Source organism: Manis pentadactyla, chromosome 15 (genome assembly GCF_030020395.1).
Source record: "Manis pentadactyla isolate mManPen7 chromosome 15, mManPen7.hap1, whole genome shotgun sequence".
NCBI lineage: Eukaryota > Metazoa > Chordata > Mammalia > Pholidota > Manidae > Manis > Manis pentadactyla.
Window position 1 is genome coordinate 82,840,989 of NC_080033.1, and position 20,697 is coordinate 82,861,685.

At 64.3% G+C, this 20,697-nt stretch overlaps 1 protein-coding gene across 2 annotated transcripts; it reads left to right on the top strand.

Moving 5' to 3' along the window:
• Positions 1-1,519: 1,519 nt before the first annotated feature.
• CDH15 (cadherin 15) lies at positions 1,520-20,688 on the top strand. Of its 2 annotated transcripts, XM_036924272.2 has the most exons (14): positions 1,520-1,653; positions 7,853-8,011; positions 8,220-8,375; positions 9,342-9,486; positions 14,431-14,591; positions 15,458-15,586; positions 15,919-16,104; positions 16,929-17,182; positions 17,828-17,970; positions 18,104-18,340; positions 18,543-18,782; positions 18,870-19,006; positions 19,123-19,290; positions 20,148-20,688. In XM_036924272.2, exons 1-14 carry the CDS (start codon positions 1,612-1,614, stop codon positions 20,346-20,348), a joined length of 2,358 nt encoding a protein of 785 aa, XP_036780167.2. In that variant the 5' UTR covers positions 1,520-1,611; the 3' UTR covers positions 20,349-20,688. The 2 variants fall into 2 exon arrangements, with proteins under 2 accessions (XP_036780167.2, XP_036780169.2); XM_036924274.2 differs by lacking the exon at positions 7,853-8,011 and having other exon boundaries at positions 1,568-1,653.
• The last annotated feature ends 9 nt before the right edge of the window (positions 20,689-20,697 follow it).

Genomic DNA, 20,697 nt, shown 5'->3' on the forward strand with positions numbered 1-20,697 from the left:
AGCTGCAGGCTTAGGGTACACAGATGGCCGGACACCCCAAGTCCTCTAGGAAATGGGAGGGGCCGGTCCCTCATCAGGAAGGAGAGCCCCCTGGAGCTCTGCGGCCTGGGAGGGACTGGCCCGGGACAGGACCTGCGGGCTCATGGACCCTGAGCCCCTCCCTTGGACACAGGAGGATACTGAGGCCGGTGGAGAGGACACCTGCTCAGGGCCCACAGCGGGGGCGGGAGGCCACAGTGAGGGGCGAGGGCCACATCCCTTCCCCAGTGGTCCCTCCTGCACTTGGGGCTCAGCCATGATGGGACCCAGCTTACCCTCCCGTTGAAGACTCCCACAACCCAGAGGGCCTTGGGGGAGACAGAGCCAACTAAGGAAGGATGGAAAGCTGGGGCATCTGGGGGGGCTGTACCCCACCCCACTGAGGTCCTGAGGCTCACCGGGGGACACGGGCAGCCTTTCTCAGCCACCCGCCCCCTTCCACCTCCCGCCCTCTAGTAGCACCAGGAGAAGGAACCCGAAGCGCTCCGAGGGCCTCTCCGCCTGTGTTTGGGGACCCTAACCTCAGAGGCAGGACGCCGGCCCCCAGGGGCTTGGAGCTGGAGGTGGGAGGGGCAGCGAGTACCAGGGACACAGCCGTTGCTGGGCCCCCTCCCCCCCCGCAGCCTGCCGCCTTCCAGACAGGCCAAGGGCACAGATGGCCACCCCGCAGCGGACAGGAGAGCAGAGGCCAGGTGCCTACTGTGCGGCAGCGATGCTCGGCCCACTCCCACTCAGAGGAAAGCCCCGGTCCACGGTCTTCGCTCTCCTCGCCGCTGCTCCCGCCTCTCCGCAGGCGGGGCCACACTCAGGTGCGCACCCTGGGAGACGCACGTGCACCCTGGGAGAGAGGGTCCTCCCAGGAGGCCCGAGGAAGAAGCCAGGGCTACTGCCTGGGGCGGCGAGGACCAGCCCCGGGCCACCACTGCTGGGTCTGTGCCCGGCCTTCTGTGCTAGCTGGGCATCAGCAGGGACAAGCCAGCCCAGAGGAGCTGCACCCCGGCGCGGGAGGCGGGAGACAGACGGGTGACCGAGGGCGGCAGGTGGGGCATCTGCTAGGACGGTGAGCAGCGGCCATGAGACGCCTGGACGGCTGGACGACACACCGGCAGACAGGGAACAGCCACGGGAGGGAGGGAAGGGACAGCCTCGGGCCCCTAGCCCGGCGCCCACCGCCGCCGCCTCCTCCGGGGGGCTCCTCGCTCCACTCGCGACCCTGGGAACCTGGCCACCCAGAACCAGCCGACCCCGCGCGCCGCCCCGGCCCACGCAGCTCCCAGCAGGCCTGCACGTGCGCTTTCTGCTCCGCCCCGCGCGCGGCCGGACCTCAGCGCCTCCCAAACTCAGCGCCCCCCCTCCCAGCAAACCTCCCACGGCTTCACTGCCCCGCCCTCCGCACGTGACCTGTCACTCCGGCCCCGCCCCGCCCCGCCCCCGTGCAGTCGCTCGGCCCCGGTCCCGGCCGGACCCTGACTGTCCCCACTTGCGCTGTCGCTCAGCGCCGGCCCCGCCTCGGCCCCCTGCACTTGTGCTGTCGCTCAGTCCTTGGGTCCAAGCAGAAGTGCGCTCAGCCCCATGGACGCTGCGCTGCTCCTCGTGCTCGGGCTGCTGGCCCAGGTAAGGGGTGGGCGCCGCGGGGTCCCTGCCCCTGCCCTGCCCGGACGGCGTCTAGAGTGGGGCGCCCCAGAACCCCGGCCACCCGTGGGAGGCCGTGAGCTGAGAACCCGGGCTGGGAGCCGGTGGGCAGCTCTGTCCAGGGTGCCCTGTGCCCTGGAGGTTCCAGAGGCGAGTGTGGCCACCTCCGCCTGGACTGGACGGGGAGGCAAGCTGGGACGCTGCCAGGAGACCCCCCAGCAAGTCGGCCCCTCTGAGGCGCGCCCCTCCGAGCTGCCGGGGCAGGGAGAGGGCGGGTGCAGGAGCACCCCAGCTGGAGGAGCCAGGAGGCCAGATTTCCACAGGGACGATGCCCGCTGAGTTGGCAGACCACCCTCCGTAGGCCTGGGTGGAGTGTGAGCCCCAGGTGCAGGGCCAGCAGGGGAGCCCCCGAGACAGCCCTGTGCCCAGCACTCACTGCCACCCCCCACTCCCTGCCGGTCCCCCAGTCCCCTGGTCTCCCCGAGCAGGGGCAGGAACGGAGGAAGGAAGCCAGTGCTCCCCACCTGGGCACCCCTTGGGTGGGGTCATGTCTCTCTGTGCACTAAGCCTCTGGGCAGACGCCAGGTTGGGCCTGGTAGAGCCTGCGGCCTCAGTGGCCCCTGGACGGGGCTGAGCCAGGGTCACAGGCCAGGGGGCAGTGATCAGAAATCGTGCGTGAGCTCAGTGTGTGCTCAGGGGTCAGCGTTGCTCTTCCAGTTTCAGGAGGGGCAGGCAGACCTGGACACTGGTGAGGAGGGATGGGTTCCCCAGCACCCACCTCAGGGGCTTCCTGAGTTGCACAGATTTCCCGGCTCTGGCTGGTCAGCTCAGGTTTCAGCCCTGGCAGCTGACCGGGTGCCTGCCAGGCGGACCCTTGGACAGCTGGTTTCTCGGGGCACCAGCCATTTCTACCCACTGCCCCCCCCAACCAGAGACCATGGTCCCACTGCTTGAGACTTAGCTGCCGGCAACCTGAGCCTCCCCGCCCCTCTGCTGGGGACCACCCTGTGCAGCCCCCCTGCACCCTGTGACCCCCTGGCCAGCCCCCCGCCGGCATCCCACCGTGCATGGGGCAGGCACACCTCCTGGAGCCCTGCTCCTTCGGGTCTGGGGGTCTTTCCCCAGGTCCCCAGAGACTGTACTGCAGGGGAGGGTGGTAGGTCACGGAGAGTCCTCTCCCCCCACCCCCGCCAGGGCTGTGGCAGAAGGCACTCCCCCCAGACAGCTGGAGGCTACAGGCATCGGGTGGGGGTGGGGGCCTGGCTGCTCGAATTCCCGCACTCGGCCTGGCTCCAATTAGCTCCGGTGTGAGACGGCTTCTCCCGGACCCACTGGGATGTGTCTGGGTCAGGACCCTGCCCGCCATCCCCCACCCGCTCAGCTTTCAGACCTGGGTTCTCTGCGTCCTGTGGCTGCCTGCCCCTAGACACCTTTTCCTCCACCTCCGGGAGTCCCCAGCAGGGCGGGACTGGGGGGCCCCAGGCAGGGGCCAGGAGTTGCGACTGCACAAGTCCATTGCCCACTTGGTGGACTTAGACGAAGCACACGCCCCTGCCCGTGTCCCTGAAATCTCAGCGGGGGGGCTTTTGTCACCTTCCTCTCCTATGCCTGTGTGCCCCCAGTAGCTGGGACTACCTCGGGACCCCACCAGAGGGCAGGGGGATGGGAGCACGGGTGACTCCAGGCAGCCCCACTCCCTGCTGGGAGGGGCCCCAGCCTGTGTCCAGCTCTGTCCAGCCACGTGGTCTCCGGAAGGAAAGCAGGCCTCAGCCGTGCCCCTGGGGGCTTTACAAAGTGCCCCTGGGGCAGTGTGGGGAAGGGCCCAAACAGAGCAGGATCCACAGCGGACTGGCACCTTGTCCAGTACCGGTGGGGTCATGAGCCCCGAGTCAGTGTGATGGGCAGCGGAGGGAAGCCAGCTGTGGGCCACTGTCCTCGCCAAGGTGGGGGCAGCACAATGCTTGGGCGTCAGGGTGTCCCAGCAGCAGGGGCAGGGAGGAGAACACAGCTGCCTCTGGGCACCCGCCCCTTTGCTGCGCCACCCTCACCACCCTGAAGGCCGCAGCAGCTGGAGGGGGGCGTCCGGGAGACACGGGCTGCTGTGGGCCAGACCGACAGCTGGGTCCATTCCTGGCATGCCTGATGCCTGCCAGGCCATCCAGGAATGGGGTGGCCTGGATTCCAGCCTTGGGGGAAGGGGTCAGGCCCTGGAAGCTTGTGGAGAGTCCAGGCCAGGGTTTTTGCACCCTGGGGGGCAGCTTGGCCTCCCAGCAGTCCAGACAAGCCCCACCCACATCCCACCAGCCTACAGGCCTCACACTTGGGTCCCAGAATCTGAGAAACCCCAGGCCAGAAGCAGTCTTGGGGGGATAACACCCCACACACACACACACACACGTAAGGCCAGCCCCCCAGAGCACCTTCTGCATGCCTGCTGCTGCCCGTCTGCACCAGGAGGGGTCAGAAAAGGCTCACTACCCCTTCTTCAAACAAGACCCACAACTGTGGGTGGAATTCTGGGGCCCCAGTCCTCAAACATCCAGCCCAGCCCGGCTCCTGACTGACAGCCCAAACCCAGGTGGCTGCCTGAGGCCTGCAGGGCCAGGTGACGCGGGGTCCCCGCCCTTTCCCCCAGGCCCCCCTGGTGGCCAGCACCCCTGCCTGGGCTGCTGAGCGTCCAGCTTTCTTCCTGGGCTCTTGAGAGATGAGACCTCGCCCTGTAATCCCTCCTCTGAACTCTTTGTGGGCTGGTGGAGACCAGAGAGCTCTGCAGAGGGCGCAGCCGCCTTCCCACGGCTTCCGAGCAGAGGATGCTGGTGGGGGGGCATCTGCTGGCTGCCCGCTGCCCGCTCCATCTGCCTGGCCCTCGCGGAGGGCCCTGGGGCCTCCCACCCCAAGGTCTGGAGTAGGCCGGGGCCGGGTCAGGGCCGTTTGACCCTAAAGCTCCACGTTTCGGCCTGGTACCTGCCCGGTTTCCCAAACACTGCCAAGAATCGCGTGGGGGCCTGAGATAAGAAGTGTGGTCCCAGGACCGCCTGGGCAGTCTGATTCAGTAGGTTTGGGATGAATTCATGGATTTCCTACTTTTAGCAAGCCCTTGGTGACCCTTACGATTGGCCAGGTTCTGTAAGTCCTGGCCTGTGCTGAAGTCCTCTGCCTGGGCCCATGCGCTGGGTGGGACCCCTGCCCCCCGAGGTCTGACCAGGGAGGGGCATGGCATTACTGATGGGACGGGAGCTTCTCTGAGGCCAGGATTCCCACCTCTGCAAGGGGGTTTGTCACACACTGGACACCCGGCCTGGCTTGTAGTGGGTGCCCTGTATGTCGTGGGGACCTTGATTGTCAGCAGCCCTCGGGGTTGGGTGCATGGGACAGCTCAGCCTGGGGGCAGTGAGGGTGGGTGGCCTGGGAGCACTGCCCCTTAAGGGTGCCTCCCTGGACGCCTTTCTCTGCCCCCGTACCTGGCGTCTGGTGAGCTGGTTCGTCTGGCCCTGGATGTCCTGGGATCCGCTGGTGGCTCCCAGCCAGCTGTGTCCTCTGGGAAGGGACAGAAGGGCCAGCTGAGAAGGGCCCACCCCGGCCACCGCAGCCTCTGGTCTGGGCTCAGGCCCCTGCCAAGGCTCTGTGGCTTCTGCTGACCTCGTGAACTTGGGCTGGGGACACACTGGGACCCTGGACCCCCAGGCTCTGCCCGACTGGTGGGCGTGCTGGAGTGTCAGCCAAGGCCACTGGCAGAGAAGGGGACCGCCAGAGGCTCTGTGGTGGGCTGGGGGGCACAGGCTCAGGTGTGGCATCCGCTAGACAGGGCAGAGTGTGACCCCAGTGTCCCTCCAAGCCTGAGGTCAAGGGGCACCTGCAGACCGCCCTGCCCACGCCCCCCTGAGTCAGGGTGGGGCGCCTGTGAGCCGTCACCGTGTGCTCCCCCAGTGTGGGGCTCAGGCACTGGTTCCCCTGGCTCTCCTGGGCACCCCTGTCCGCTCTGCTGCTCCCTGGCTGTGTGGCTTGAGCAAATGGCTCAGCCTATCTGAGCCCCAGTCTGGGGAGATGTGAGATGAGGCAGCCCTCACCTGTTTCTAGAGGCTGTGAGGGCTAAGAGGGGGCCGGGCAGGGGGACATGGGGAGGACAGGAGAGCAGAGGAGGGCCAGAAGGCTGCCCCTGAGGTCAGGAAACACGCTGCCGCCACCAGTGGTGTACCAGGCTGGCAGGCGTCCCCATGCTGGGGCACCACACTGACTCGGAAGCTGCGTGTGCCCCAGTCGCTCCTTCTGGCGAGAAGCCCCAGCTGCCCAAGCAGGCCCGGGCGCCAGCGCTGCCATCTGCTGGTCTGGGGGGAGCCTGGAGGCCTGGCGAGCCGACTGGTTCCTGGGATTCGGGAGGGCAGGAAGGGCTGCAGCTTGGACATTCCCGCCCTTCTGTCCTCAGAGCCTGTGGGGACTGCTGGGGGCCGGCCCTGCGCAGAGTGGGGATGGAGGGGGGTCAGCGAAGGGGCAGAAAGCTGCCTCCCGGCTGAGCTAGCATCTCCCTCTGGCCTCCCACAGAGCACCCTGCTGCCCCCCAAGGCCAAAGCCCACCCTGTCCCCTGCCCACCCACCCATGGACGGCAGGGCCAAAGGGAGACAGAGCTTTGCAGAGGTCAGCAGGACCCGGCGGATGGGGGCACCAAGGGGCAACCAGGGAGTGTGCCCCCCAAGGGCCCTGGGAGCCCACCCACCCAGAGGAGCCCCAGGGCTCAGAGACCCTGGCCAGGGCAAACAGCTCCCAGGACCATCCCCAGAGCAGAGGGCTGGTGTCTGGGAAGGGGCCTGGGTGGGCGTGTCCCCACTGCATGCCCCCAGCCTGCCGGCCCTGGCAGAGGGCAGCTGCAAGTGGACTGGGGGCACGACGGGCATGGGAGGGCACATCGCTCACATTCTCCTGCAGCCACACCCTGCTGGGTCGAGTAGGTGACCCAGTCCCTTCCCCAAACCCCCACCCCGCCACACCGGGGCTCTTACAGCCCGTATCCCAGATCAGCAGGCTCTGGGCTCCACCCCAGTCCTGACCCGGGAGCATGAGGAGCCCCCAGAAACTCCATGTCCAGCCACCATTGCATCTGAGCCCACACTCCGTCCAAGCAGCACCCGGCTGAGGGGCCAGGTGCAGAGACCACCTGCTGAAACCAGGGCTGTTCCTGGAAACCCCAGACGTGTTCGTGGGGCTGAGGGCTGCTGCCAGGTCTGCTCTTGGCTTGCCACGTGGGACCCTTCTCTGGGCCTCAGCGTCCCCACCTGAGTGGTGGGGTCAGGCTAGCTGTGGTCACGAGGGGCCATGCCAACACTGCCGTGGCAGGTGCCCTTTCTCTGCCACGCTCCATACTGGCCCAGAGCTCAGCTGGGTGGTGACAGCCTGGCCCCCGTGCGGGTGCCCCCCTACCCCTAGGCTCCTCCCTCTGCAGCCCCACAGGCTCTGGGTGCTGCGACTTTGTGGGGCAGAGTCACTGCACGCAGGCTACATGGGTCCCCAGGTATGTGGAGAGGGAGGGAGGCGTGTGCCTGAGGTTCCCAGGCTCCAGGGACTGAAGTGTTGCTGTGAGAACACCTGGCTCCCCAGCTCCCAGAGAGGAACGGCAGGGGCTGGGCGGGGAGGGTGCCGCGGGGACCCTCGCCATCCATGCCTGGCCGGGACGCATGTGAGTCGGGGCTCCATGCCCTCCTGGCCGGCAGAGGAAGCCTGCTGCGTGCCACAGGGCCAGTGGGGCAGACCCTCTCTGGGCCTCTTCCCACAAAAGCACTGGCCTGGTCGACCTTGACCAGCCCTCAAGAATTCAAGCTCTGATGTGGGCCTGGGATGGCAAGGTCACCCCCTGTCCCCAGCCGGCCAGCCTGAGCCCCTCAAGCCCCCACCTCTGACAGATCCGGCCGTGGGGAGGGGAGGGTCCCTCCTCTCTTGTCTGGCCACCTCCACCCCCTCACCCACACCCACGAGGATCCCCAGGAAGGGCTTCCAGGCCCAGCCAGTCAACAAACGTTCACCAGGGCCGGGGTGGCTCTGGTCCCTGGGCTTGGGGGGCTTCAGGCTTGGGAGCGTGGTGAAGTGCCCCGTGCCCTCCAGGCCTCCCCCTGTTCGCTGACCTGTGGCCTCCACCAGGAAGGCACCCAGCCTGGGTTTCGTCTGGGCCACAGCTGTTCGTTTCTGTTGCAGAGCCTGGGCCTGTTGTCAGGGGTCCCTGGGCTGAAGGAGCCCGGCATCCTGTACCCCTGGCGCCGGGGGCATGAGCAGGGCCGCGTGCGGAGGGCCTGGGTCATCCCCCCCATCAGCGTGTCCGAGAACCACAAGCGCCTCCCCTACCCTCTGGTGCAGGTGAGGGGCTGCGGGGCCACGGGGGGGCCCTGGGCGGAGCGGGGTCTGGGTTGTCCGCAGTGGGTCCCTGGAAGTGTGCACTTCAGGGTGGCAACACCCATGGGGCCACGGCTGAGCCACCCCACCCCGGCTGGGGGAGGGGTGGGGCTGTGGAGAGGGGGGCCCCTGCCCTGGGAGCGCCTCCCCCAGCCGGCCTCCTGCCTGGCAGATCAAGTCGGACAAGCAGCAGATGGGCAGCGTCATCTACAGTATCCAGGGACCCGGCGTGGACGAGGAGCCCCTGGGCATCTTCTCCATCGACAAGTTCACGGGGAAGGTGTCCCTGAACGCCGTGCTGGACCGGGAGAAGACCGACCGCTTCAGGGTGGGTCCCCCTTGGGGAGGGCTGGGGGGCCGCTTCTCCAGCAGGACCCCGGCGCTCTCACAGTGAGGGAGGGGGCGGGTTTGGGAGCACGACAGGTGTTTTGTGTTACATTCCCATTTAACAGAGGGCGTGAGCACGCAGGGCCCGTGGAGGAGGGAGGGGCTCGGTCCTGCGGGGAAGACGGGGCAGCCTGCAGCAGGCTGGTGCTTTTGTGCGGCCGCCTTCCCGGGAAAGGCCGGGGCTCTCAAGGCCCACGGATTCCCGGGCCAGCTCCGCCCAGCTGGGATGGGGTACTGTGCCGGGCTCGTAGTGTAGTGACACGTGCCCGGGGACCCTCCATTCTCAGGGGCGGATTGAGGGGGGTGTGAGGTCGCCAGGTGGGCAGAGGCTGAAGAAGAGGGTCCTGAGCACCCCCCGAGTGATGGGCCCTCCCCAGAACGTCCCTCTGAACTTGCCCCAGGGAGGGAGGCTGACGCCTCTGCCTGTCTCTGCCCCATCTTCCTTCAGATTTAAGAATGAGCTCTTGTTTCCCTCTCACAGGAAGTCATTTGAGAGCTTGTTTTTACCTGGAAATTACATCACGCATCCTCCAAAAGGATTGGAGGCAGTTAACTTAAAATTTCGTGCGTCTGGAGTCATTAGAAACCTTTGGGAGGAGCCGGAACCATCAGAGGGAGGGAGAGAGCAGGGCCTCCAGACAGAGCTTCACCTCAGCGCCCAAAGGCAGCCGTGGGCCACTGGCAGCCTCGGGGAGGGGCCTAGGGGGGGCCCCACCTGCTAGGAGAGGGGCTTGCAGCGACGAGGGACATTGGCGCACGGGCCCCACCCTTGCGCTGGTTGTCACCTGCTTAAGTCGGTGTCTCCAGCAGGACCCAAATCTGCCCCTGCTGGCCCTTCTCATGGGCCTGGTGGCAGCCGCTGGCATTTGAGGGCCCCAGAGCCAGCCCTTGCTCTCTGTCTGACTAGCTGAGGGCCTTCGCCCTGGACCTGGGAGGGTCCACCCTGGAGGAGCCCACGGACCTGGAGATCGTGGTCGTGGATCAGAACGACAACCGGCCGGTCTTCCTGCAGGAGGTGTTCACCGGCCTGGTGCCGGAGGGCTCTGCCCCAGGTGAGTCGCGGGGAGCGCCAGCCGGGGCCCTGGGTGGGTCAGACGTCTGCGGTCTCCCTTCTGCAAGAATTTCGGAAAAGGTGAGTGAAAAGCTTCCAGGCAGGAGGAATGTCCGCTGCTAAGTCACTTCCTGCCTCAGGAAGGACGGCGGACCCGGGACCCTCTGAAGCGCAGCCCTGGGGCCGCGGGGGCCCAGCTCGGGGGTGGCCGCTCCGTGGAGGTGAGACTCACGTGACATGAAGGCGACTTAAGCACTGAGTGGCTTTTAGCACGTTGACAGCGCCGTGCAGCCCCCACCGTTGTCTGCTTCCAGAACATTCCCTTCCCCCCAAAAGGAGACTGTCTCCTTGCTTCTCAGCTCCACGTTCTGCTCGCAAACAAAACCCAACCCTCCGTCCGTCGTGGGTCCCAGCGAGATGGACTCACCTGCCCGTCCTGTTCCAGGGCGGTGCGGGCCTCTCCTTGTCGCCCCTCCTGGCCCCGGGGCTCCGGGTGTGACACCCCCCCCCCTCCCGAGCTGTGCGCTCCAGGCGTTCGGGAGCGCGGATCCTGGCCGGGGTCTCCCCTGACCCTGCTCGTGTGCACTGTATTTCACCCCAGGTTTTGTTTTTCAAGACTTAAAAATTACAGTATTTTTCTCCTTTTAACTTTCTGCTGTGACATAATTTTAGACTGACACAGAAGAGTTGCGGAGAACGCGTGTGCACGCACAGGGAGGCGGTGTTCTGTCACGGTCACTTTAAGCTTTTCCCTCTTTCTCCTCCCCCCTTCCTGGACCACTCGCTGCGGACCCGAGGCCTGCTAATAACGGAGCCTCGGTATAATCATCAACATCATGAAGATGTCTCACCTGCAGGCTGAATTCCATTGCAGTCAGCCCAACAGTGCCTTTATAGCAGAAGAAATCCCTGCCCCTTTCACAGGTCCGGTCTGTCTCCTGGATTCCCCATCTGCCCATGTGCGCTGCCCACCTTTTCCATTAGGACTTTCCACGCACTGACCCCAGTTCTTTCAGAATTCTGTTGGATAAAAGCCCTGGTGTTTGCTCAGATGCAGATCTTGTTCTGTGGATTGTTGGACCACTGAAGGTGGATTTTAACCCCCTCTTGCTGTTCTGGTATGAAAGGAGAGATGGAGGGAAACAGCGCCTGGGAACAGGGGTGGGTGGCCGTGCATCAGCCAGGTGGCGGATGGCAGGTGGGGACAGCCTCATCTGTGGCTGGGCCGGCCCGGTCTCTGTTGCTGCTCAGCTTTCTGGGGCTCCTCTCGGTGTTTCTGCTGCACATCAGGCTTCAGGAGGCCCTGCCTGCCAAGCACAGAGAGGGCTCTGCACACGCCTGCCCCCCTCCCAGGGTGACTGCAATTGCACCGGACCAGGCGAGCTCCTGGCAGGGAGAGGGGCCTCGGCTGCAGGTGGTCTCTACGTCCCTGAGCCCCTGGGGCAGGGCTTTTTCAGGGTTCCTGCCTGCCTCCCAAAGGCTTCTTCCTGTGGCTCAGGGCAGGGCAGCACGCAGGCGGGCTGTCCCCTCCCCAGCAGTGCCCCCGCCTCATGGTGTGCCCATGGGCTTCCCCGATTCTGCTGCTCACCCCCGACCTAGGCAGGCCCTGCAGGCCCGAGCCACAGGGGCCTTCCAGGCCACCTCCTGCCCAGCCTCTCTCACGAGCACTCGGGCCAGTGGAGAGGAGCTGCCGACAGGCACCGACCTCCTTGTGTTGAAGCCGCTCTGAGCTGCCCTGCTTGCCCATGCCCAGTCCCACCTCCTCCCTGTGGGGGGCAGGTCACATCCTGAATGCCAGCTTACCAGGTTGCCTGTGCCTCCGCCAGTCTGGCAAGTACAGAATAAGCATGGTTTTGTGGATCAGCCCTTGCTCTCGTCATTAGGGTGTGACTGACACTCCGCCTTGGAAGCAGCAGGGCCGCCTCACTCTCCCCGCATCCAGAACAGCAACTCAGCCATTAGGTCTTCATGACAGACATGGTTTCTCAGATTGCTCTTACGTGGTAAGATACATATCCCATAAAAGTCACTGTCCTGCCCATCTCCAAGTGTGCAGGTCAGCCTTGTAAACCATTCATGATGTGTAGCCATCGCACCGTCCACCCCCGGCTCCTGCCATCGGCCCCAACTGAACGTCTGTCCCTGTCAGACACTCCCCACCCCTCCCCCAGGCCTGGCACCCATGACTCTCCTTTCTAACTATGTTTCTGGCGACTCTAGGGACCTCGTGTAACTAGAATCACACAGGATGTGTCCTGTGCCTGGCTGTCCACTCAGCATCCTGTCCATGCCATGGCAGGTGTCAGGACCTCTTCCCGTGTCCGGCGGGGCGACACTCCAGTGTCTGGATGGACCACGTTTTATTTATCCATCGTCTGTCAGTGGACACTTGGGCTGCTTCCACATTTTAGCTGTTGTGACTAGTGCTGCTGTAAACATGGGTGTGCAAATCTCTTCCAGACCCTTTCAGATCTGTAGGGTGGACACCCGAGGGTGGGGTTGCTTGGTCCCGTGATAGGCTCTGTGTCTGATTTCTTGAATAATTGCCACATGGTTCTCCACAGCAGCCACACTGCTTCTGTTCACACGGGCTCCAGCCTCTCCACGTCCTTGTCAGCGCTCCGGACAGGAGGTGTCTGACTGGTGTGAGGTGGTGTCCTGTAGCTTTGATCTGCATGGCCGCAGGTATCTTCTCCCGTTCTGTGGGGGCCTCTCCACTCTGCAGATGTTGTCTTTTGATGGAGGACACTTAAGAATTTTCACGAAGTCCCATCTATTTTTCCTCTTCCTGCCTGTTCCTCTGGTGTCGTATCTAAGAAGTCATCGTGAGATCTGGTGGTGCAAAACTTTTGCCTTGTGTTTTCTTCTAAGAGTTCTAGGGTTTCAGATCTTATGTTTAGGTCTTTGATCCGTTTTGAGTTAATTTCGGTATGTGGTTTTTGGTTAAGAGGCCAGCTTCCTTCTTTTGCATGTAGATACTCGGTTTTCTGAGCACCATTTGTTGGAGAGACTGCCCTCTCCCTGCTGAATGGGGCTGGCACCCTGTGGGAAATCATGGGACCACAGATGTGAGGGCCCTGTAGTCGGTCCCGCTGGTCTGCACGTCTGTGTGATGGCCGAAACACACAGTTTTGATTACTGTACCTTCGGAGTAAGTTTTGAAATCAGGAAGTGTGAGCCCTCCAGCTTTGTTCTTTTTCAAGATTGTTTTGACTATTCAGAGTCCCTTGAGATTTTTATATGAATTTTAAAATGGTTTTTCTATTTATGCAAAAAAAAGTCCTTGGGTTTTTTGATGGGGATTGTGTTGAATCTGTAGATCACTTTGGGTGGGGCTGACATCTAACACTAGGCCTTCCGGTCCGTGAACGTGGGACGTGTGTCCATGAACATGGGACGTGTGTCCATGCATTTACGTCTCTGAGGTCAAGCCCTTCCTTGTAGTTCAGTTGCACAAGCCTGTCGCTTCCTTAGTCACGACACTGACGTTCTAAAGCATCTAAGCAGTTATTTTGAAGATTTGCCTCCAAATGCGGGTTTGTGTGATTGGGTTCAGCTTTGCCTCATGTCAGGAAGCACGTGGCTTATTCTAGAAGCATGGGCTTTGACCCTCTGGTTAAGGGGTGTCTGCCTGGCTTCTCCACTTGGTTCTTCCTGAACCAGTTATTAGGCTGATGGTGAGGGCTTTCTGACCCACCAATCCAAGTTTACCAGCGGGCTTCCTCGTCCATGTGGGACTTTCCCTTGCTCTGGTGTGTGTGTGTGTGTGTGTGTATTTTGTTCGCCTGTATTAGTCTGCACTAATGAGTCACATCATTCAATGGTTTATAATTCTTTACAACCATTATTTTGATGCTCCGATAGTCCCAGATCTGGCAGAGAGGAGGCTCGTCAAACTGGCACCTTTCTGCCTTTTTTAGCAAGCAACTGGGAAATTTGCTTACGTATATACAAGCGTGTGTATATGAGTGTGCACACACGTTTATATGCATATGTTGTGTATACATGTGTGTTTGTATATTGTGTGTCATACACGTGTGTCATTCACACATGTACTTATATGACTCTGTCTTCGTTGCACATCACAAGTCCTTGCTGGCACCCTCACTGCCGATTCCACTCCGTGGGGTCCCTTCCGGCTGCCTCTGTGATGGTGGGAAGCCTGGCTCCCTCACCCCCGCGTCTGCTCCCCTGCTCCGTCCTAGGAAGCACGGAAGGTGCTTTGGGAATTGCTCCCTGGTGTGGTGGGAAGGATGCCCTCTGAAAGCATCCTTCTGCTTTACCCTGGGGTCTAGTGTGGCCAGAAGCCCCTGGTTAGCAGACCCAGCACAAGCCTGCACCCTTCTGGGGCTGGGCCGGTGGCAGACTTCATTACCACTGACCGGACAGCAGCGTGACCCTCAGGCTGACCGCTCAGTGCCGAGGGGGTGGCTGGGAGGAGCCTGTCACCAGGAGGCCCAGCTGCCTATATCCACCTCAGTGGTTCAGCCTGCAGTGCCGTAGAGCTGGGGGGTCCAGCCTCAGTCTCACTTGGTGGAAACAGTGTGGACAGACTCTGGGGGTCCCCAGGGTCCCTGTTTAAGCCCCTATCCCCTGAGATTGGGAGTGCTTGTCCAGCCTGGCTGCTTCTCTCTGCAGGGGTGCTGAGGACAGCGTGCAGGTCACCCTCTGTCTCCCCCGGCTTTTCCAGCTGGCTGGCCTGGCCTGACCCAGGGCTTTCTGCCCCTGCTGGGCTGTCCCAGTGTCTGGTGGGAGACACAGGCATTGGCTCCTGCTCAGATTGCATATCAGGCACTCCTGCACCCCCACCTGCAGCACAAGGTGCAAGGCTTGACACTCAAGCTTGCACGGGCCAAACGGAGTGCCCTGGGAGCAGGTCAGCCTGTCCCAGAGCTCTGGTTCAGCACCTGTGGGTGTCGCCCCAACACATCCCCATCCTTCTCAGGCACCTATGTGACCAGGGCTGAGGCCACGGACGCTGATGAGCCAGAAACGGACAACTCGGCCCTGCGGTACTCCATCCTAGAGCAAGGCCACCCCCAGCTCTTCAGCATCGATGAGCACACGGGGGAGATTCGCACTGTTCAAGTGGGCCTGGACCGCGAGGTGAGGGCAGGGACCAGGACACCAGTGTCACATCACGTCCTGGCCACCTTGCTGGCATGCTCAGCCCCACAAGGTTCTCGTTTCAAGCTGGGCCCTGGGCCCTGGCCTTGCCCACCGCACGCAGTACCCCCAGCAATTGGAGGGAGTCCCCAGTTGCTGCAGACACTCCCGGTGGCTCTGGGGCAGGGCCCAGACTCAGCTTGGGATGCGCGTGCCTCGAGTCCGGGTGTGGCGCTAGGTCAAAAAGATGGCGTGAGCAGCCCTCAGCCCGTGCGAGGCCTGGCAGGCCGGCAGTGTGTTTGCTGCCGACCCCAGAGCGTCTGGACTCCGCCACCCAGGGCAGGGCCACCCAGGCAGCCCCCACCTCTTGGGCTCTGTGACGGCCACTCGTGCTGGAGTGACTGCTGCCCTCTGTCCGTCCGTGCACACTCTTCCTCCGCTGGGACCCCTGCTGCCCCTCACTGCTGGGCTTCTGTGCAGCCTCCGCCCCACCCCAGGAAGCCCTCCTTGGCTTCCCTGTGGCCACCCCATAGCTCTGTCCAGCCCCTCGGTCTCCCCTCTGGGGTGGAGCGCAGCTGCCAGGCAGGGACCTAGCTCCTCGGTGTCCCTTGGAACCCAGCACACAATGGATGCCCATACAAGCCAATCCATTTGGCTGCTGACCTCTTGCAGAGTCTTGGGTTAACAGCTGTGCTGTCGGACCCCCAGAGGCCGTGCAGGACTTAGCTCTGGGCTTGGGCAGGCAAGGTGCTTGGAGCCACCTCCCACGTGAGGGCTGAGGCTGTGGTGTCCGCTCCTTGTCCCGACCCAGGGCACTAAGGTGGACCCCCAGGCCTCCTGACCCAACCCCTGTCACTGTGCCCCAGGTGGTCGCCGTGTACAATCTGACCCTGCAGGTGGCAGACATGTCTGGAGATGGCCTCACAGCCACCGCTTCAGCCATCATCACCCTTGAGGATGTCAATGACAACGCCCCCGGTTTCACCAGGGACGAGGTGCCACCACTGCCCCCACCCCACTGGCCCTTGCTCAGGGCTGCCCTGCCCTCCTCGGACTCCTGGTGGGACAGAGGGCTTCTCAGGGGTAGGAGGCAGGTGCTCTAGAGGATCAGCGCAGAGACCCAAGTTGGAGGCCAGCAGAGGCAGGGGTTTGCAAGCACACAGGTGCAGTGGGGCAGCGGGGGTGGACCCCACCCAGTAGCAGCCCTGGGACTGCTCTGCAGCCAGGGGTGGCCCCTGCTGTGGGGAGAGAGCAGGGGGGTGTCCCCAGAGGGACCATCTCCCCATCCCCAACAACCCTGTGGGTAACCAGGGCTGGGGCCCTGCAGTTCTTCATGGAGGCCACAGAGACGGTCAGCGGAGTGGACGTGGGGCGGCTCGAGGTGGAGGACAGGGACCTGCCTGGCTCCCCGAACTGGGCGGCCAGGTTCACCATCCTGGAGGGTGACCCCGAAGGGCAGTTTGCTGTCCGCACAGACCCCAAGACCAACGAGGGCGTGCTGTCCCTGGTGAAGGTGAGCCTGGCACAAGGGCTGCCCCAGCTGGGGTCCACTGTCAGGGCCGAGCTGGGGGGGTGCATCTCCTCACGTGCCAGGGCCCCCCTGGGGTGTCCTCGGGGGGAGGGCAGTGGGGGTGGTGCTGAGCGGCCCTGGAGTGTTGGGACCTCAGGTGCAGCCCACAGGGTCAGAAGGCAGGAGACACCCCCAGAAGCAGAGGTGTGATCTGCAGCATTGTGCCACCTCACGGATACAGTTACTGTGAGGTGACATCGGAATCGGCAGGAGGCATGTGCGTGCACGCGCACGCGCGCACCCCGAGGGGCTTAGCTGCAGACATCTGCAGAGGCCGCTGGGGCCTGGCGGGGCGGGGCTGGAACCTGGGGGGTGGCTGGGCTGCAGGCCAGCTGGTTCCTCCTTCCTCAAGGAGACCTCGGTTTTGCTCTTTCAACTATGGATGAGGCCCACCCAGATTATCCAGAATAATCTTTATTTATTCTACAAACTGTAGAGGCTAATTTAACCTCAAATACCTTCTCAGCAACATCAGGTGCAGTGGGCTCGCATGACCAGGGTCACAGCCTGGCCAAGCGACACGTAAATCTGACCATGTGACTCCCAACAAGTTCATTTTGAGAGACGAGTGTGTGTCACGTTTACTTCATCCTTGGGGCCTTTTTGTCCTGCATAGCTTTTGTTTTTCCAAAGTTAAAAAGGAGAAGGGAAAGCAGAGGCCCTGAGAGCAGAGCCGGGGGTGCAGCACCACGTGAGAGATCTCCTCCTGCTCAGCGTGAGCTGGGCTGGAGCCCCGAGTAGGCCGCCAGCTCTGCTTCCCCCCACAGCCCCTGGACTACGAGAGCGTTGAGCAGTACCACCTCAGAGTGGCTGTGCAGAACGAGGCCCCCCTGCAGGTGGCTGCCCCCAGGGCCGAGCGGGGCCAGGCCAGGGTCGTCGTGCAGGTGCGGGACACCAACGAGGCGCCTGTATTCCGAGAGAACCCGCTTCGGACCAGCCTGGCTGAGGGGGCTGCCCCAGGAACTCCCGTGGCCACCTTCTCTGCCAGAGACCCTGACACACAGCAGCTGCAGAGGCTCAGGTGGGGTCCTCTGGCAGGTCTGAGGGTGAGGCAGGAGCTAATGGCCCCATTTGCCCATTTCCCGGCCAGGGCTAGGAGCAAAGCTGAGGGCCCCCGACCCCTGTGCCCTGAGGGTTCCCGTTAGGGGCCTGGTCAGAGGATGGTGGGGGCTCATCTGTCTGCATCTCTGTGGGTCAGGGAGTCTCACAGCCCATGTGTGTGGTGTGCACTGGCATGCACTGACCTGGCACAGTCTGTTCCGGCTGGCCTCTGTCTGGCCCTGACCATTCTGGGGTGCCTGGTTCCCGTGGGGCTGGCATTAATATCTTGGATTTCACTCCCAGCTCTGGCCTTGCAAACCCGTGTCTGCCTCCATGGTCCCCATGGTTGAGTCCTGGCAGTGGCACTCAGTCACCACAGGCCCTGGGCAGGTCACCAGGCCTCCCTGGGCCCGATTCCTCACCTGTCAGCTGTGACAGAAAATACCATGGGAAAGCTAGCCTCGAAGGCGTGTGCATGTGGGGGGGACATGTGCATGTGTGTACATGCATGTGCATGTATGTAGATTATGTGTGTGCATGTATTGAGTGTGTAGGTGTCTGTGTGACCACACCTCTGAGGTCCCACATAGGCTCAGAGTCACCCTGTCCCCTCCTCGGCCAACAGCTACTCTAAAGACTATGACCCGGAGGACTGGCTGCTGGTGGACAGGGCCACGGGCGGGGTCCGGACCCAGCGAGTGCTGAGCCCCGCATCACCCTTCCTCAAGGACGGCTGGTACCGGGCCATCATCCTGGCTCAAGATGACGGTGAGCGGCACCTGAGCCTGGGCTCCCAGCCTCCCATCCCTGCCGGGGGCCCTGCCTTCCAGGGAACAGACCTGCAGGGCACGAGGGCAGCTGCCGCAGGGCAAGGAGCCTACCAGGCCTCTTCTGCCTGCAGCCTCCCCTGCCCGCACGGCCACCGGGACCCTGTCCATAGAGATCCTCGAGGTCAATGACCACGCCCCCGAGCTGTCCCCACCACACGGCAGCATGTGCAGTGAGCCAGACCACAGCTCTGGCCTCCTCGTCGGTGCCACGGATGAGGACCTGCCCCCCCACGGGGCGCCCTTCCACTTCCAGCTGAGCCCCAGCGTCCCAGAGCTGGCCCGGAACTGGAGTCTCCGCCAGATTAACGGTGCGCTCCCCCCACCACCCTGGGGTTCCCATCGCAGTGCGGCCGCAGGCTCGGTGAGGACGAGTCACCCTGACCAGTGGGCGGCTGGGGAACAGGCCCCGGACATCAGCACCTCCTCTGTCCACGGCTCGGCGCACAGAGGGGCAGGGGAGGCGGGGCGCGGCGTGGGGAGGCCCCTGCTGACCGCAGGCGCCTTCTACAGTGAGCCACGCGCGCCTGCGGCCGCGGCACCAGGTCCAGGAGGGTCTGCACCGCCTCAGCCTGCTGCTCCGAGACTCCGGCCAGCCTCCGCAGCAGCGCGAGCAGGCCCTGAACGTGACCGTGTGCCGCTGCGGCCAGGATGGCGCCTGCCTGCCCGGGGCCGCTGCGCTGCGGGCGGGGGGCGCAGGTGTCAGCCTGGGTGCCCTGGTCATCATGCTGGCCAGCGCCATCCTGCTGCTCCGTGAGTGCCCGCGCCGGGACCCCGACACCCCACCTCCTCGTAGCCCGCCCCCAGCGGCCCGCCCCGACCTCTGCCCTCCTCCGCCAGTGCTCGTCCTGCCCGTGGCCCTCCGCGCACGGTTCCAGCAGCAGTCGGGGGACAAGGGGCTTCTGCGCAGGCTGCAGGACGATCTCCGGGACAACATCCTCAACTACGACGAGCAGGGGGGCGGAGAGGAGGACCAGGTGAGCAGGGGTGGGCGGGGCTGTGGCGGCGGGGAGGTCCCTCCCGGGCGCTCTCCCCAGCCGTGCGCCGTCCCGAAGGTGCTGGGACGCCGCTGAGTCCCCACCGTGGCCCGCAGGATGCCTACGACATCAGCCAGCTGCGCCACCCCACGGAGCTGACGGCCCTGCGCGCCCCCCCAGGTCGGCCGCCGCTGCGCCGAGACGCTCCATTCGGCCGGGTGCGCCCCCCGCCGCCGCGCGTGCTGCCCACCAGCGCCGCTGACATCGCGGACTTCATAGCCGACGTAGGTGACCTGCACGTGGGGCCTGGGGCGCACGCGCCCCCCCCAGCGCCCCGCCCTCGTCCCTGCGCGCATGCGTGTGCGCATCTGCCGCCGCGCCTCCCGCGAGGAGCACGCGCTCCGGCCGAGCTCCCGGGCAGCGCCTGAGCGCGGAATGAGGCGGGGGCCGGGGGCGCAGGCACGGAAGTCCTGGGGAAGAGGGGCTCGCTACGCCCCGCACCAGATCGCGGGGGGCCCGGCCGAGCGGGCCGGCCGGAGCCTGTCCCGGAGCGCCGTCCCCGAGGCGGTGTCCCCGCGGGTGGGAGCGCGCAGGGGTCCTTCCGGACGCAGCGCCGACCTGGCGCAGTTAACACAGAAGATGCCAGGACACGGGAAGCCTAGTCGGGTGGGGACACGGTGGGTGTCGCGCGCCCATGCGATGCTGCGCCCAGCGCGCACACGCGCCCTGGCTCGGAGAAGGCGCGCCGGGCAGGCGCTGGGAGGCGCACACCTCCCGTCAGGGCGCCGTGTGGATGGACAGCAGGGTGTTCGTGGATGCGACAGAACCGTTTGTAAAACCTTCAAAGGGCAGAACCAGCTGGCCTCTGGATGGGGCGCTGAGAAGGTGGGCAGGACGGGGCCGCTGGGAGGGAGCGGCTGGCGCGGATCCCCCCACCCCAAGGAAGGGGCGCTGCCCAGAGGGAACCTCCTCTCTGGATCTGCGACTGGTGCCCCCACCCTCTTGCCGGCAGGGCTGTTCCTCTCCCAGACCTCCTCTGCCCGTTCCGGGCCACCCCTGCCCGGTGCCAGGGCCTGGACAGCCCTTGCTCGGCGCCGGGGCCTGCGTGCGTGGGTCCTGAGCTCCCTGGGCCTCTCTGCAGGGCCTGGAGGCTGCGGACAGCGACCCCAGTGTCCCGCCCTACGACACGGCTCTCATCTACGACTACGAGGGGGAGGGCTCCGCGACGGGGACGCTGAGCTCCATCCTGTCCAGCCTGGGTGACGAGGACCAGGACTACAGCTGCCTCTGGGACTGGGGCCCCCGCTTCGCCCGGCTGGCTGACTTGTACGGGCCCCCGTGAGGACAGGGGGAGAGAGAGAGTGGCCACCGGCTAGGGAAGGGGGCTTTCTGACGGGGACATGCACCCACCCTGCTGAAGGCATGACCGCCTGGACCCAGAGGGCAGCAGCCTGAGTACAGGGGCCTGACCGGACCCACTGACACCAGGCGGTATGTCTGGGAGGCCCCTGGGCAGCCGGCTTCTCCCAGGTGAGGACAGAGCCCAGGGTGACAGAGCCTGGGACGGAGCAGCCAGGCAGTGCCCTCCCAGCCGCCCACTCAGCCTCTGCCTCCCAGCACCAGGGCCTCCTGTCAGCATGGAAGAAAGCAGGGCTCGAATTAAAACCGTGCTCCTCTCTCCAGTACGGGTG

What these genes read in the sequence shown, in the direction of transcription:
- CDH15 (XM_036924272.2), top strand. Translation starts at nt 1,612, where the DNA reads ATGGACGCTGCGCTGCTCCTCGTGCTCGGGCTGCTGGCCCAG. An exon ending in AGAAGACCGACCGCTTCAGG is followed by an intron (nt 8,376 to 9,341) that starts GTGGGTCCCCCT and finishes CTGTCTGACTAG; the next exon opens with CTGAGGGCCTTCGCCCTGGA. An exon ending in GCCGGAGGGCTCTGCCCCAG is followed by an intron (nt 9,487 to 14,430) that starts GTGAGTCGCGGG and finishes CATCCTTCTCAG; the next exon opens with GCACCTATGTGACCAGGGCT.